This window comes from Rosa rugosa, chromosome 7, assembly GCF_958449725.1.
Source record: "Rosa rugosa chromosome 7, drRosRugo1.1, whole genome shotgun sequence".
NCBI lineage: Eukaryota > Viridiplantae > Streptophyta > Magnoliopsida > Rosales > Rosaceae > Rosa > Rosa rugosa.
In genome coordinates this window covers 12,202,670-12,218,234 of record NC_084826.1, presented here as the reverse complement: position 1 = coordinate 12,218,234, position 15,565 = coordinate 12,202,670, and the positions used below count along the sequence as shown (strand labels likewise).

Genomic DNA, 15,565 nt, shown 5'->3' with positions numbered 1-15,565 from the left:
AGAAAAAGAGAAGCGTCGTCAGAGTTCAACGTGAGGGATGAAGCCATTTGAGATTCCGACATCAGAGAAGAAGGAGTCGTCGAGCTGCGGGTCCCGCCATTTGTTTTTGCGCCCGCTGTCAAGTTCACATCGCATCCTTTTTGCTTTTCTTTTTCGTTTTGAGGGATATTATTTTAGTTTTTTTTGCGTTAGGAAGAACTCTCGGCTCATCAAGGGGGTTTGGTTTTCTTAGCTTTCATTTCAAACAATGTGACGTGAGATCTCTGGAGAACATAAACGTCATGTTATGTGTCATATAGATTTATTGTGAAGATTTTAGAATGATTTACTCATTCAAATATAAAATTTTTATGATGAACTGTTTGATTTCATGCAATTAGATGTAGAGACGTAACCACTTGAATGGTTGCTTGAACTATAGCTCAAGGGAAATTTGGCCAGAAACTTGTTAAATATAGGTATATCAGACCAAGTAAACAAAATTGATACTAGTCTTTGTTTAGTAGTCTCCTCGAGTCCTCGTCCTCAGAGTCTCAGACAACCCTACTACTACTCCCGTCGCCGCGAGTTCTCCACTCCACCTCCCGCTTCTCCGACTCCCTTAGTCCCTCAAGAACTCTCGTAATCACATCGTCCCTTTGCATCATTTTCCATGACAAATCTTAACACACCATAACAGGCTGATTTAGATTACCAAACAATTTATATATTGACCGCTTTTTTTTTTAATGAAATCCTTAATTGCTGATACTAACATGAGCGGTTTCGCTGGTAATACTATTGCGCTGCATTATGTAATGAAAAATATAGGCAGGTGTTTAAATGAACATGTCTGAATCAAGTTGGATACGAGTATTTTCTCCTTTGCACGTCCACTATGAAAGTCATATTTAATTTAATTTGCAGAAGACTACTATGCCAAATTCATGAGGCATAGCTCACGATTTCAGAAAACTGTACAATTGTTCCAATCTAAATAAAGTAGGTTTTACATGTGAGAAAAAATTGGCTTATTCTATGCAATACATGCTAGAGAAGAGCTTGACTCGGTGTTAAAAAAAATATAAAAAGAGAAAGAATTTAGAAGAATTAGAACATTGCATCATAATTAAGATTGGTCATTACATGATTTACATCTATCGTACAATTAGAAGAAAATTACACTTCTGATATAGTCGAATTCTAACTCAATTCAAAATCTTATTAATTAGTATTTATAGATGTAAATAACATTTAAAAACCAACTTTATGAATTTAGAATTCAGTCGATGATGATCTGATAATTACAACCATTCTCTTCTTGATCTCAACATATTTTCCGTTCAAGTTCGTCGAGATATGGAACTTTAGAAGTCACTAGATGCCAAAACAAACATTATAGGCTTTTGTATCTTCTTATCAAAAATAAATAATCTATATAATACCTACCATTCCATGTAAGCTTGATCAAGAACCTAACTACAAGAATACAAATTGATTCCAAAAAAAAAAAAAACTACAAGAATACAAAACATAATGAATGAAACCAAACAGAGCCAAACAATTTGAAACCTATAAAAAAGATGGTGTTAATTAATGTTCACGCAAAACATTTCCACTTGTTATTAGTGGTTCCAAGATTGTACCAAGTAAAACGTTCAACTCCTTGTGGTTTGTGCTTGGACAACGGCTTGACTAAATCGCTGACCCTATATCATCAGAGGTCTAACCTAGTTTTCGTACTTGTTTAACATTAAATTAACATTAAATATGGCTGGGACTTATATGGTAATACAACGGACTCGCATGGCATTGGACCCACTTCTTTGTGAAAATGTTGTTGACTAGTTGTTTATGATTGTTACGCAAGAATTTCTTATTAACGTAATATTGTATCCATATATTTATTTATAATTAATCTCATTAACAGCAGCAATTAAGGATTAAATTAAAATGATGCTCCATTCTCCTTCTTTTTCTTTTGCCTTTTATCAAAGTTGTACATAAGTGGAGCTTTGTCCAAACTTTACAAAAAGATAGTTGTTTTTAATGCCTCCATGCTTGCCTTTACTTCTTGGACTTTGGAGTGGAATCAAACTCTCCAAACACTCATGCATGGAGTTGGTTAAGATATAGTATAAATAATCAGACATTTCTTAATATCGAAGTATAGGATACTCTTGCACAACAAGAACAAAAAGGTATAACACCATACAATACAACCCACTTGAGCTAGTCCCCTCTATAATTAAGTATATAACATATTCACATAATTGAGAACAGATTAAAGAAGGTTTTTGCTCCACCTAATACACATGTTATGCATTACACTATTAGACATTTGCATGTCTTTCTTTTTCCTTAAGTGGTCTGAATTTGAAATTTCTATTCAACAGGATACGAAAACTACTATCAACCAATAGCCTTTTTTTTTTTTTTTTTTTTTATGACAAACCAATAGCTTGTTGATGACCTTTGTTTTTGGATAAATGTGTTTTTAAAATATTAACAGGTGAACGACTTAACACACTAATAAGATGATCGAGTGTTCTTTAAACATTTAATATTTGTCAGTTAATCTCGATAAGTATTTAATGACTTGTGGATGATCGACATAACAATAATTGAATGACGTAGTGTCCCCTCTTCCAAATATCAGAAAATAACGATTTATATGGTTGAAGCTAGCCTTCTTCCTTTTCAGATTCCTTCACCAAACACTTGGCTAAATTGCTGAACCTCTTGGCCAGATTCATCAAGCGATTAATAATTAGTTGGGTCACATCATAATTACGTGCAGCAAGTAGATTTGTATCAGTATATAGTATATACTTTCATTCCATTATACAAAGAGGTTCCCTTGATGAGACTTTCTTTTGCAATCAAAATGTGTGGCCTCTAATTTAGCCATACTGAACACAAAATTCGAACGAACCATATATAAGCTAGTGAATTAACATTACTTTCCTTTTGATTTTTTTTTAAGAAAAAACTAATTAAATAAATAAGTCTTTTGGGCAATCAGTGTTTACAACATCAAAAAATATAGCTCTAGATGCTACATGTATTCGATATGAGAATCTTATTTTGATAAGATTATTTCTAAATGTACCCAGCAAATATCTAATTACACCCAGCAATATAAATTGTGGTACTTATTTCCAATATTACCCCTTATGTTAATATTAGGAAAAGAAAAAAAGACAAACAACAAAAAACTGCACTTGCCACACACCGACGGCGGTTTTCTTCCTCTTCCGCTATTTCTTTATTTTCTTCTTCAATCTTCCCTATGTCTACCTTCCTTTCATGTTTTGGAGCCAGCAACTTGAATTGCTTCTCTTCCATCTCAGTTTTACTTTCATATGATATATATGTTGATTAACGTTTCCAACTGGTAATCATTCATATTGATATAATTTACATGTCCAACTAATGAACAACGGGATTGGTCAAATCCCTTATGTTTTCAATATTTAAAAGAAGAAAAAGATCAATTTCAGCCAAAAGAAAAAAGAAGAAGAAGAAATTTCAGAATGTAAATAATATATGTTTTTCTTCAATCATATGACCATCAAATTAAATTCAATTATGTAGGGTATTATATGACCGCCAAACTCAAAAGGCTTGGGTAGAAAAACAAGAAGAGGAGATAAAGTCAATTTAGGGAAATTCAGGCGAGTTTTTTTTCTTTTCTAATTTTTCAAAATAAAGGGTGATATTTTCTTTAAAAAAATAAATAAAGGGTGATATTGAAAATGTGAAGCAAAATATTGAAATGTTGAGTACATTAAGAAATTTGATTGGTACATTTAGCAACAAAGACAAAAACATAACTGCCACTCCAATTTTCAAACACAAGAGATTATAAACACTAGTTTGCCCAACTCCCCAACTAGTTTAGCAGTGCAGCTGCCGTGTTATTATAGCTTGCCTTCTATGGGCATTGCCAAAAAACCAAATATACAGCACAAAGTATTACAAGCAAAAATTCAGTCTATTAGTATAGGAGAATTCATACAAGGCACCACCTAGCTTGTTTACAATTCCTTCACTCAGTATCTGCAAATCTGGAGGGGAAAAAATAATGATATAAAGATGGTCAGAATTTTCAGATAGACGAACAAATGCAAAGATTTTAATCAGCAAAGAAAAATTAATCATAAACACTAAGGTTAACTGTTTCATGTACTCACCCAAGCTCTGAGAGCTTCAAACGGGCTTCAGCATAGTCAGCAAAGAAAGCATCCTCATCCTAATTAGAAGAGCAAAATCACAACAACACCAAAAATCGCAATCGGGTCAAATTATTATAACGTACAACGTACCATAGAGTGAAGCCAAGCTATAATTTACCAAGATTACACAATGGATTAGAAGATACAAACCGCAGCATAGGTCTCGACAAAAGTACGAAAAACTGGATCCTCAAGAAGAGCCTTATCTGATGGGAGCTGGATCAGACCTTCCTTCTCTCCACTAATAAGTTCCCTATTCAATTAGGAAACAACACAGGCAGTGGTGGTACAAATTAAAGAGATGGTTATAAGGTTCAAATTGATCAACAAAGGTGATACCAATTCAACAGTAATACTCAAATGGGAGTTAGTACGTTCTTACTTGAAATAGGAGTTGTCAAAAATGAGGGGATTGGTTGTCCAGGGTCCCTCAAATCCAGAGCGCTCCATGTGGCACCTACCCTGTATCGGAAAATCCCAAGAGTAAAAATGTAAAACTATAATACTATATCAGTAAATCAGAGAAGCTAAGATGCTGATTGTGGTCATGAAGAACAGACCAAGGTGTGTCCACCAGATAGTGCAACAATGTCCTTATCACTGAGACCCATATGGCCACCAAATACATCCCTCAGATGATCCACACCTACATTCATTTTAATTAAGTATACCAACAATAAGCATTTTCATCTTCATCATATGCACTTGTACTTAGGATTTTGTAATTACAAACCTTTCTTGGCATCAGGCAAGCGACCTTCCGGTGGTGGTGCTTCTTTGTCCTGAAATTATACAAGAGGTTTAAAAGAAATTTGAACCAATGAGTTCTAGCTAGCTAGAATTTCTGCTAAGAAGATTTATATGTCAAGGCAATTAATCTCTATTAGAATCAAGAAAGGCCTAATCTGCTTCAAGCTAGATGAGTGCACTCTATTGAGACTAAACACACCCTTTGATTGTACTGTGCATTGTCAATGTCATTAACCATAAAACCAACCAAAGTCATCAGCCAAGTAACTTTATTTTAACTGGCTATTCAACAATTAAGGACTATCAATCCTACATTGCATATATATTTAGAAACAAAGCATAAATGAGTTAAGTTAACCATAGTATGTATTTCAGAGAGTAATTAAGAAGGTGTTCACTTACCGGTCTACCAGGGTGGAAAGGAATCTCTGGCCCTCCTGTTACTTCTACAGCTACTACTCCAGCCAACTTCAAGACACAATCCCAATTTCAATCAGGGCTAGCTAAATCACAAATGTAGTCATCTAGTGTAGTTTAATCAGCACTAATCACATTTACATACATAGCTTCAATTTTGTATACTGTACACCTTTAGTGTAGTGACTGTCCCCATTCGAGTCCAACGCCTGCCTAATTTTGTCATGTTGGAGGCATAGTTCTAATTGAAATAACTCGCTGCAAGTTCCATTTCCGTATCTTACAGTTTAAAGTTGTCAAAGTTCAGTTATCTCACTTTTTTTTTTTGTGGCCACATTGGAGGCTAGGAGAATGATCGAAACCCTAATGTAGCCTAAATAGTAAATACTAACCAAATTCCAATTCCTAACCCTTTTTTAATGATAGAAAACAGGACTCGAATTGGAACAGTACGTTAGTTAGTAAAGCCTGAAAATGACAAAACCGAAACCACAATGTTCCTAACAACTTAGATGATCCAATAGTTTAGCACAACGTTGCTAGCGCAAATGTACCTGGTAGAAGTCTGCGTATGAGAGAATCGGAAACTGCTCCTTGATCGGCTCCAAAATCCTGACTGCAATCTCGAGTCCCTTGTTTGCTTCATGAGTCAGTTCCGCCGGGTCCCTGATCGTCCCGAACGGCCCTCCGGTCTTCGTTGCCACATCGAACGTCCCAGCCGAGTGCCACCTGTGCATTGAAGCCCATAACTCAGCTGTTAGTTAGTTAATTTCTCAACAAACAAACAAAACAAAGTGATTTAATAAGAGTTCTTACGCCACTCGGAGAATTATAGGAGCGCAGTGCTTCTCTTGGATCAGTCCTCTCAGCTTTCTCTTGCATTTCTCAACCGCTTTCTGGTACTCCTCGCTCACAGTTGGATAGCACTTCGCCATGAAAAAAGAACAAACCGTTTATCTGAAAATTATTGTGGAGTCTGAATACTCGGAATGACACTGGTTGATCACCGGTGCTCGGGAACTGAGTAGAGATCGAGCAGAGACGCAGAAAGGGTGAGAAAGCAAATGAATATATAGGAAATTAGGAATGTTCTGGTTGGCGCTAAACTAGTCCTATGAGATAGACGGCTGGGATCGTGCAACGTGGCAGAGATGTACGCGCGGTTGTGGTGTGAATGTGTGATCATAAAGAGGGAAATTGGCATTTGAAGAGAGTGGACACGTGTCGTGAAGAGAGTGGTATGGAGGTTTTTGACTGGTGGCTGGCGGGTTCTGTTGCTGGTCAAAGGAGTGGTTGTTGGTACAGTCGTTTTGAGAATAAGCTCTGCGTTTTGGGGATAGATATTAGAGTCTAGACTCTTTTAGAATAAACAATAGAAGTGTGACTCCTGGATGGAAAGGGATCATTTTTTAGTGACTTCTAGAAAGCTTTATATCAAAGAAGATTAATGAATGTCAAATCGAGCTTGAAATCAACTTTGCTCTCTTCTTTTATGATGCGTGTAGGGCAGAGTTAGAAAAATTTGTTTTCGAAGAGCTGTAAATTCTAAATATAATTATGACGAGTAATGAGTTAGTTAGTGCAGTTATTCATAGATAACTACTTCATTTGTCATTTAAGTGATGAATGATACATTTAGCTTTAGAATGAAAAAAACTTATCAGCAAGTTTCGTCGTATTACTAATTAGGTGAACATTATTGTTGATTGTGGATACTTTCTATCAGCGATGAGTTTGGTTTTCTCCTAGCATATGTGTTCCGATCACTTGTGGGCATATGGCTCTTCAATTTTGGAAGATTGGGATTTTTCTTGTTGATAACCTTTTTTTTTTTTTTTTGATTACTGAAAAACCAACAGAACACATACTACAACTGGAAACCTCTAGGAATCCCCCCTCCCAGCTGATCCAGATGGAACTTTGTGAACAAAGAATGGGGAAGACAGTTATGCCAAATGGCACAGTCTCTATCTTTTAGATCAAAAGAAACTAATCTATCGGCTACAAAATTAACTTCTTTAAAAATAGGCACTGTTTTGATCCTAGAAAAAGAAGAAGAAATGCTTTTAATATCTTTAACTAGCGACAAGATCTGTCAGGGAGTGTCGTGTTTGCCCAGAATACAGTCTATGAGAACCTTTGAGTCTTCTTCTACCAAGAGTTTGGAATAATGATAAACTTGGCAGCAGAAAGAGCACCTATGAGAGCTGTAGCTTTAGCAACCAACACACTAGTCTCACCAATTTTTATAAACTGTGTAGAAGACTCAGCCATGACCAGTTTTTCTTATGCAATTGTCCCTTATATATTAAAATACTTTGAACATCAAGAAGTATTTATTTTACTAGCTTAATTATCCACATTTTCTAATGTAGGAATAGAGGGATTTGGAAGGAAAAAAACACTATTGAAGCATTTATTTGCTCTCTTGGACCGGGAAAAACCCCAGGCCCAGCTCAAACATGATCCCAAATAATTCCGGTCAAAGCCCAGGCAAGAGTTCGTTGGCTCGTCGCGGTTTAGGGCAACCAGCTGAACGGACGGATTTGAAATTAACAATAACATCCAACGGCGCCAGAAGACACGTCATAGGTCACATTAGACACGCACAAAACAAAAGAACCCAAAAACAGAAGAGAAGAGAAGAGAGAGATAGAGAGAAAGAAAGAGAGGAGAAGGTGACTCCAAATCCAAAGAGAAACTCGAAACACCTTTTTCTCTGTTCCCCCCCACTCTCACCCTGCCTTTTCCCTTTTTATCTTATCCTGTGATTTCCTCTTCTTCTTCCTCCACCACACTTTCCTCTCTGTAAGTCTCTCATTGTTGACCTAGTCTCTTATTCTCCGATTGCATTTCATTTTTGTTCAATTGCAGTTTCCGACTTAGGGTTTCAGTGGAGCACAGACTTCCGATTCGATTTGGCCAATGGCAATGCGGTTGGTTTGAGCTGGATTTCTAATCGGTTTTTGCTGTTGCTCAGGGAAGCCATGAGTGACGTCGGAGAACAGACGTGTCCGATATGCGCCGAGGAGATGGATTTGACCGATCAGCAGCTCAAGCCCTGCGAATGTGGCTATGAGGTTCGTTTCAACATTCACTTTGTCATTCACTCTAATTTACTAGCTCCTTGATATTTTTTTGAGTTAAAAAGAGTAAATAACTGAAGCCATGCTGATGTGTGAATGTGATTACATTGTGAATTTATGGAGCTGCTTTTGTTTTCGTGTTTTCGGTTTCGAGATAGGGTTTGTAACGTTCAAAGTTTGTGGTGGTTTCTTGCTTTGCTTGTCATACTCTGCTTCTTTCATTTATGAAACAGGTCTGTCTGTGGTGCTGGAATCACATTATGGAAATGGCGGAGAAGGATGGAAGGGAAGGTCGGTGTCCGCTGTGCAGAACAACTTACGACAAAGAGAAGATCATGAGGGTGGCAGCAAACTGTAAAGCAGTGTAAGAGAATTTTTCTTGTTATTGTGTGAAATTCTGTGCCAAGTGGTGGATTTTGTTGTAAATTCTCAGACTTTTGAGCAGGTTGGTGACTGAAGTTAATCAGAAGCGGAAACAGAAAAAGCCCCCCAAGGGACCTGAAGCAAAGAAGCATCTCACTGATGTTAGAGTTCTACAGCGGAATCTAGCATACATAATTGGATTACCTCTTAACCTTGCAAAAGAAGAGGTAACTAACTATTATCTCACCCTGTGTGTCGTTTTTGTTAGGCATCTAACTGGAATCTACTGCACTCATAATCTGATGTCTTTGTTTCCCTATAAGCTTTGTACTTCCATTATGTAGATTCTGAGCTACTTTTCTTTTTTTTTTTGGTTGGTTGTTACTAGCTTCTTAAGCGCAGGGACTATTTTGGCCAGTATGGAAAGGTGTTGAAGGTCTCTATTTCTCGTACATCGACTGGGGATATTCAACATGCTACGAACAACAGTTGTTGTGTGTAAGATGGTTTGCCACTTTTAATGTCTTGAACTTAAACATGCTTGATGTAGAATGAACAGTTTTTGGCTTACACTTGTGTCTCGCCATCTTAAATAATTGCTCATGATCCCTCATCTTGCATAACTAAAATAATCATCTGTAATTTTGAAAATTTTGGCTACTTATGTCGAGAGGTTGACCTTTTGTTTTTATTTTTCCATACTAAGCATGTTGGGTGGTTGTCGAGTGCTGTATCATTATTTTTAATTTTTAGTAATGGTTTCATTTCATCCACTAGGTATATAACGTACTCAAGTGAATATGAGGCAGCTCGATGTATTCAATCGGTGCACAGTTTTGTATTAGATGGTAATTCTTTGAGGTAAGCCTGTCTTGTTATCGATTAAGATTACAATGGTAGGATTGCCATGTTGTAACAGTTACAGTTTCCTTATGCAGAGCATGTTTTGGAACCACAAAGTATTGCCATGCTTGGTTGAAAAATGTGGTAAGTAATTATTTCATCCTGGGTGATTCTCTTTGCAAAAAGAACTTGGTTGTGATCATTGAGAACAATTATGTTTCTGTTCAGCCTTGTAGCAATGCAGATTGTATGTATCTCCATGATTTTGGCTCTCAGGAAGATAGTTTTTCCAAAGATGAACTAGTTTCGGCCTTTGAAAGGTATTAACTTCTTCTGAGATGCATGTGCTTCATCCAGTTTCATAGTTCTTTTTTCTTTGGGCAACAGCATATTATAACTTGACCTCTACTGGCTTCACAGGAGTAAGGATTTACAGATTATCGGTGTTACAAATAATCTGCATCAGCGTCCAGGGAAAGGGTTACCTACGCCAGTGGATGAGAATAGCAAATCAAAAATATCATCTGCAGCTAAACCACTTGTCAAACATCCTTTAAATGTAAGACTCTGCATAATGTTTTTGTGTGTTTGATTTATTTATTTCTTTGCAACAATTAGTTATTGAGTGAGATTGGTACGAGGTATTTCCAGAGAAAAACAAACAAAAAAATGAGCCTCATGAAGATGAAGTATTAGTATTATGAGCTTTTATGGATATATATACTTCATGAGCATCGGTAGTAGCCACACTATGCACACCAGTTATACTAACCTTTGATTTATCACATTTCAACAGATCACTAGGGATGAGTTTAAGGGATCTTGTGCAGATGAAGACTCTAGAAGAGCTACTCCTGCAAGAACTTCTTGGTATAAAATATCATGGTCTGTGGTGTCCTGCCTTTTGTTGTGTGATTTGAAATCTAATGTGGTCTGATCTCCTCTATCAGGGTCATGCAGGTTGCCCCTAGTTTACCCCTGGGAACAAGTGCTCAAATGCCTTCCTATCAAAAGCCTGAGACCTCTAGTGACGTTCATGCTCTTTCATCAGGAGTTGTAAGCACTGAAAGTTCTAACCTCAGAGTAAGATCTATTACATCTGAAGAAAGCTGTGAAGTGCATTTTAATAGTTTGGATCATCTGGTACTGACCAAACAGAATAGTGAAGAAACTGGTCAAGTAGCCGTATCAAATAAACCTGCAGGAGCCTTTGTAGATAGCACTCTTATAGGTATAACTTCTGGACATTGTCTATCACCAGATAAAGGTGTTGATCGAGATATTAAATCCACAGACTTTATAAGCAGCAGAAACTTAAATTGTCTATCACCAAACTTATCCAAAAGTTTATGTGATAACAAAGGAAGTAGCTTTGCTACATTTGATCCTTCCTGTGTGTTACCAAAGATGGGATTAGCGAAGTACTTGGAAGGGTCTGAAAACAATAGAGCCAGTATTGACTGCAATCTTTCTTCAGATTTAGGGGAGAGTGGCATAATCTCAAATATTTTGACGATGAATTTGGATGCACCTGAAGGTTCTTTAACTGAGCTTCATAATCTGGTTAATTTGTTGGGTGAAACTGATAAAGAAAGCAGTGTTCTCAGAGTACCAAGTTCAAGAAAAATGCATGAGAAAAAGCAGTCCAGGTTCTCATTTGCCCAGCAAGAGGATTCTTGTGATAATATATGGCATCCGCCCAAAGACTACTCTTCTTTATCTGATTTAAATAAGGATTCTTTCATACATGTGGAGTCTTCAAATCTTCTCAGGAGCCGTTCTTTTTTGTCTCCTAAAGCTTCAGGTTTGTATCTTGCATACTCTATATACATTACTGTAATTCGGTCTTTTCCTGATCTACTGGTTTGCCTCGTCACTTGTTTATTTGATTATCTGTAAACAGCTGGTAGAGTCTGCTTTTCTAGTTCATGATTTGAGATTTATGTTGGATCTCTCTCTCTCGAAAAAGGACTGGGATTTAGCAATCATTTTATATTCTTTTGTGAGGATTTACTAATTATCATAGATAAATTTGTCCATTGCTTTGAGACTCTTTGCTCCAATATATTGTGACAGCTACAGAAGTACCTACTTCGATCCCACCAGGATTTTCAGTACCAAGAAGGGCATCACCTCCAGGTTTTTCTTCTCATGGGAGGTCTAGGAGGGTGGACCAGGCTTTTGACAGTTCTGGTTGGTATTTCTTTTTATTTATTTATTTTTCCTGAAATTGGTTTGTATTTTTATTAGATCTTTTGTAGATCAACTCTTAACAGTTTGGCTTCTGTCCCCCAGTGAATCATTTGCTGCAACCAGCTGCTATGCCCACTGGTTACTCTGGCATCACTCCCGATGCTGAGCTCTTTGAGCCATCAATTTTTGATATTGGTAATGGAATATTGGAGAGAGGGAGAGCAACTTTATCACAGTATAATTCTTCTCAGCCAGATGCAAGGCTCCATATGATGAGACAGCAGTCAACTCTTACACAGCAAAACTTAGGGTTTCATGACCACTTCAGGAATACATACTCTTCCTTGCATGATGCACGACTACTTTCTCCACAGCATCCCAATCAATTTCAACCCAATCCATCTACATTCGCTCAGTCCACCCCTCAACAGATCAGTGATGTGCATGTATCAAATAGCCATTGGGTTCAATGGAATGGGGTCAAGAGTGCAAGCGATCTAGGAATTTCAGAATTGCTGAGAAATGAGAGACTGGGATTTAACAAATTCATTCCTTGTTATGAAGATACAAAGACTCGATCAAGTTACTTCAGCGATCTAAACAGCAAAGGGTTTGAAATTTGAGTTTCTCTGAGCCTAGAGTTTATCTTTCGTACTTGACTTGGGTCCAATGTGATTGAGTGGATGCTTCAATTGATGTAAACTTTCCCTTTGGGAGGGATGTATCCTTGGTTGATTTGTGTCACCTGGTAAGAATTATGTTCTCACCTTCTTATTTGGAAATTTGATTTTTCCGGAAAAGAAAAGGTAATGGGATCTTAGGTACTGCACTTTGAGCGGGAAGGAATGATATGCATTCACTGGCTAGTGAGAAGCCCAAAGCATTGGCATTTCCTTTCTTTGTGGTAAGTTTGAATGCTGTGACTGTGACTCCATGTAGTGGAGGCGTTTATTACCAATAGAGGCCTATTTGCACACTTTCTTGAGTTGCAAAATATGAAGGATATAAATATGCTATGATGGGTACGAGGGAACACGGATGTGCTGATACCATAATTCGCGTAAAAGCAAGGTCAGATACTCCACAGAGATATTGAAATAGATAATTTCCTTTTTCTGTGATTATGTTTATTTATTTTTCGATTTATAAGTAATATATACTGCATCATATGAAGTTAAATCACTCAAAGTCCCAATTAGGGTATCAAAATCTACCATGTTAAACTTTTTTTCTATGCTTGCACTGTATGTTTGCTCTGTGCGAAAGGACTTCCACTTTTTATTTTCGATGCATCTACAAATTCAAAAGTTAGACAAATTATTTTAAAAGTTTGGCTATGTTTAAGAAGTACTTGATATGCATAATGAGGTAATGGAGAAGTTTTGAAATTGATTGCGGATAGAAGTCTCGATGCTGCAGAATTGGAATATTTATTTTTAGGGTTATTATCACAAATGATACCTGAACTATATCTCAATCTTATCGATGGTACCTAAACTTCAATTTTGATCACAACCAGTACCCGAACTTTTCGATTTCATTTTAAATAGTACCTAAGGCCACATTCGGTCACTATTCCGGCCAAAAAAGCCAAATCTAAAATATAAAAAAATTAAAAAAAAATTCAAGGCAAGTCTATTACCAAAAAAATCATCACTATATATGATCGCAACCCTTGAAATCATCAAAGATCATCACTATGATTGCCTTTACATGCCATTTTTAGTTGGAATAGTGACTGGAGGTGGCTCTAGGTACCATTTAAAATGAAATCGAAAAGTTCAGGTACTGGTTGTGATCAAAATTGAAGTTCAGGTACCATCGATAAAATTGAGGTATAGTTCAGGTACCATTTGTGATAATAACCCTTATTTTTAAATAGTGTCCAGAAATTTTTTTCCACTGCTGGTCTTGTTTTTTTTTTTTTTTGGCTGGAGGGAAAATTAAAATTTGCATGTTTCAGATAAATGTACCTCACTATTGTAATGTCTTGTTCTTTCTATGCAGGTAGTGCTGCCGGTACTAGTATTGGCAAATATACTTCGGTCTTGTTTGGTGAACTTAATGGATGAGTCTAATGTTACCTAATGTCACCTAGTCAAAGTTTGAGAACTACTTACCTGGGGGAATATGTAATGATTAAATAGATGTTAAATAAGTCGCGATGTTCTGACTGATTCTTATTTTGTTGTCCCTCGAGCATCAAATATATGAAGAAATTTGTGGAACAGGACCTGAGATATACAGATGGGAACCCAGAAGTAGGACTGAAGCATGCAAAAAGAAAGAAGATTCAATTGGCTGCTTCTGGGGTTTTGCTATTTATATTTTGACACTAGTTAGTTACTTTTAAAGTCTGCGATCGAGCTTCATGGTTTGTGATGATGTCTGTTTATCCGAAACCTGCCCTATGTTACTGATGTGAATCCAAAGGTTAGATAATCTAAGATTTGAAGCATATTATCTTGCTGCTTGCATCAAGCAGACACCTTGGGTTTTCTTGTAGCCAAGGTTTTTGGCAAATTGTCGTCTGTGATAGATTGCATTTCTGAAGTTGAGCCTTGAGCTCCAAACTCTGAACCCTTTATTCCGAGCACTGAACCTTGGGTTTTCTCGTTGCCAAGGTTTTTGGCAAATTGTCGTCTGTGATAGATTGCATTTCTGAAGTTGAGCCTTGAGCTCCAAACTCTGAAGTCTGAACCCTTTATTCGGAGCACTGAATCTTGGACCCTGAATCCTTGATCAAATTCAACTCATGGACTTGGACCTCCAAACTCCTGTATAGTTTTAGGTTGTTTAGTTGAAGTGCGCGAGCCTTGAACTCCAAACTATACTTAATCCCAGGCACTAGATCTTAGACCTTGAACGCCTGATCAAAGCCCAGGAATTGGTCTTCCAAAGTACACTCATGTAAAGTTGGACGCATGTTAGATAATTCTCAAGTTTACTACGCTTGAGAGTAAACTGGAACAGTGTTATCTAATTTTCAAAGTTTACTACACTTCAGACTTGAATTGTTCTGGAATTGGTCTTTCAATGTATATGTCTAAATTAACGGTCATCTTTGGAAACAACAGTCAGATTTGTTTAGTCAACCACATGGTAGGCTTTTATCGGTGAATCATTTTCGTCTGTGAATGCATGTTTCTTTTTATTTTATATTTTTCAGAAGAGGATTTTGCCGACCAAGTTATTTGAGCGAGGTTTTTGCCAACAAGTCGTCGGCAAATGTGACAGCCATATTAGTTAATTGAAAACCCAAGAAGACCACTCGAGGGATAGCTGAAGGTACTATTGCACTGTTACGTTGATAATTGAATTGGATTGTCCTATACTCTACATTAAATAATTGAACTGGTCTCGTCGTTTTAGGAATTAATCGTCTGTAAAACCTGTTCATGGATAAACCACATCAACTTTCATTGCTTCTTAACAATGTTATTACTCCAGTGTACGTAATCTTGTGGAATCCACCAGTTAGGTAACATGTTTAAAAACCATCGGATTTTCTGTCAAAAATGATGAACAAAGCACGTACCTATTTTTGGGTATCATAATAAATTACATGCAGTACGAGGCAATTCTTCTTCAAAAAAAAAAAAAAAAAAAAAGAATTTACTTCTTTATGTATTTTGTTAAAGATATCAAAAGAGTGTTATGAGAAGTTCAATCCAAAGTAGGAAACAAATACTTAAC

General features: G+C 36.8%; 2 protein-coding genes across 3 annotated transcripts; one reads left to right on the top strand and one right to left on the bottom strand.

Annotated features, from left to right (window-relative positions):
- Nucleotides 1-3,740: 3,740 nt before the first annotated feature.
- Nucleotides 3,741-6,437, bottom strand: LOC133721136 (L-ascorbate peroxidase 2, cytosolic). 2 transcript variants are annotated; one of them, XR_009852078.1, is made up of 9 exons: nt 6,201-6,437; nt 5,939-6,113; nt 5,370-5,435; nt 4,951-4,999; nt 4,778-4,863; nt 4,600-4,679; nt 4,336-4,470; nt 4,176-4,234; nt 3,741-4,049 (listed from the first exon to the last, which is right to left on the bottom strand). XR_009852078.1 is itself a non-coding variant. In XM_062147672.1 (9 exons), the coding sequence occupies exons 1-9, from the start codon at nt 6,317-6,319 to the stop codon at nt 4,031-4,033; spliced, it is 756 nt and encodes a 251-aa protein (XP_062003656.1). In that variant the 5' UTR covers nt 6,320-6,437; the 3' UTR covers nt 3,741-4,030. The 2 variants fall into 2 exon arrangements, 1 of the variants encoding a protein (XP_062003656.1); XM_062147672.1 differs by having other exon boundaries at nt 4,368-4,470.
- Nucleotides 6,438-8,025: 1,588 nt separating this feature from the next.
- On the top strand, nt 8,026-14,194 carry LOC133720683 (putative general negative regulator of transcription C16C9.04c). Its single transcript, XM_062147105.1, has 14 exons — nt 8,026-8,192; nt 8,365-8,464; nt 8,704-8,834; nt 8,916-9,060; nt 9,222-9,331; nt 9,611-9,694; nt 9,772-9,820; nt 9,905-9,996; nt 10,097-10,235; nt 10,473-10,546; nt 10,627-11,480; nt 11,753-11,869; nt 11,972-12,940; nt 13,877-14,194. Exons 2-13 carry the CDS (start codon nt 8,372-8,374, stop codon nt 12,490-12,492), a joined length of 2,409 nt encoding a protein of 802 aa, XP_062003089.1. The 5' UTR covers nt 8,026-8,192; nt 8,365-8,371; the 3' UTR covers nt 12,493-12,940; nt 13,877-14,194.
- The last annotated feature ends 1,371 nt before the right edge of the window (nt 14,195-15,565 follow it).

Coding starts and splice junctions, on each gene's coding strand:
- LOC133721136 (XM_062147672.1), bottom strand. CDS start 6,319: ATGGCGAAGTGCTATCCAACTGTGAGCGAGGAGTACCAGAAAGCGGTT. Junction 5,000..5,369: donor CTTTCCACCCTGGTAGACCG/GTAAGTGAACAC, acceptor GTATAATTTCAG/GACAAAGAAGCACCACCACC. Junction 4,235..4,367: donor TTGTCGAGACCTATGCTGCG/GTTTGTATCTTC, acceptor TCTTCTAATTAG/GATGAGGATGCTTTCTTTGC.
- LOC133720683 (XM_062147105.1), top strand. CDS start 8,372: ATGAGTGACGTCGGAGAACAGACGTGTCCGATATGCGCCGAGGAGATG. Junction 8,835..8,915: donor GCAGCAAACTGTAAAGCAGT/GTAAGAGAATTT, acceptor ACTTTTGAGCAG/GTTGGTGACTGAAGTTAATC. Junction 10,236..10,472: donor TTGTCAAACATCCTTTAAAT/GTAAGACTCTGC, acceptor ACATTTCAACAG/ATCACTAGGGATGAGTTTAA.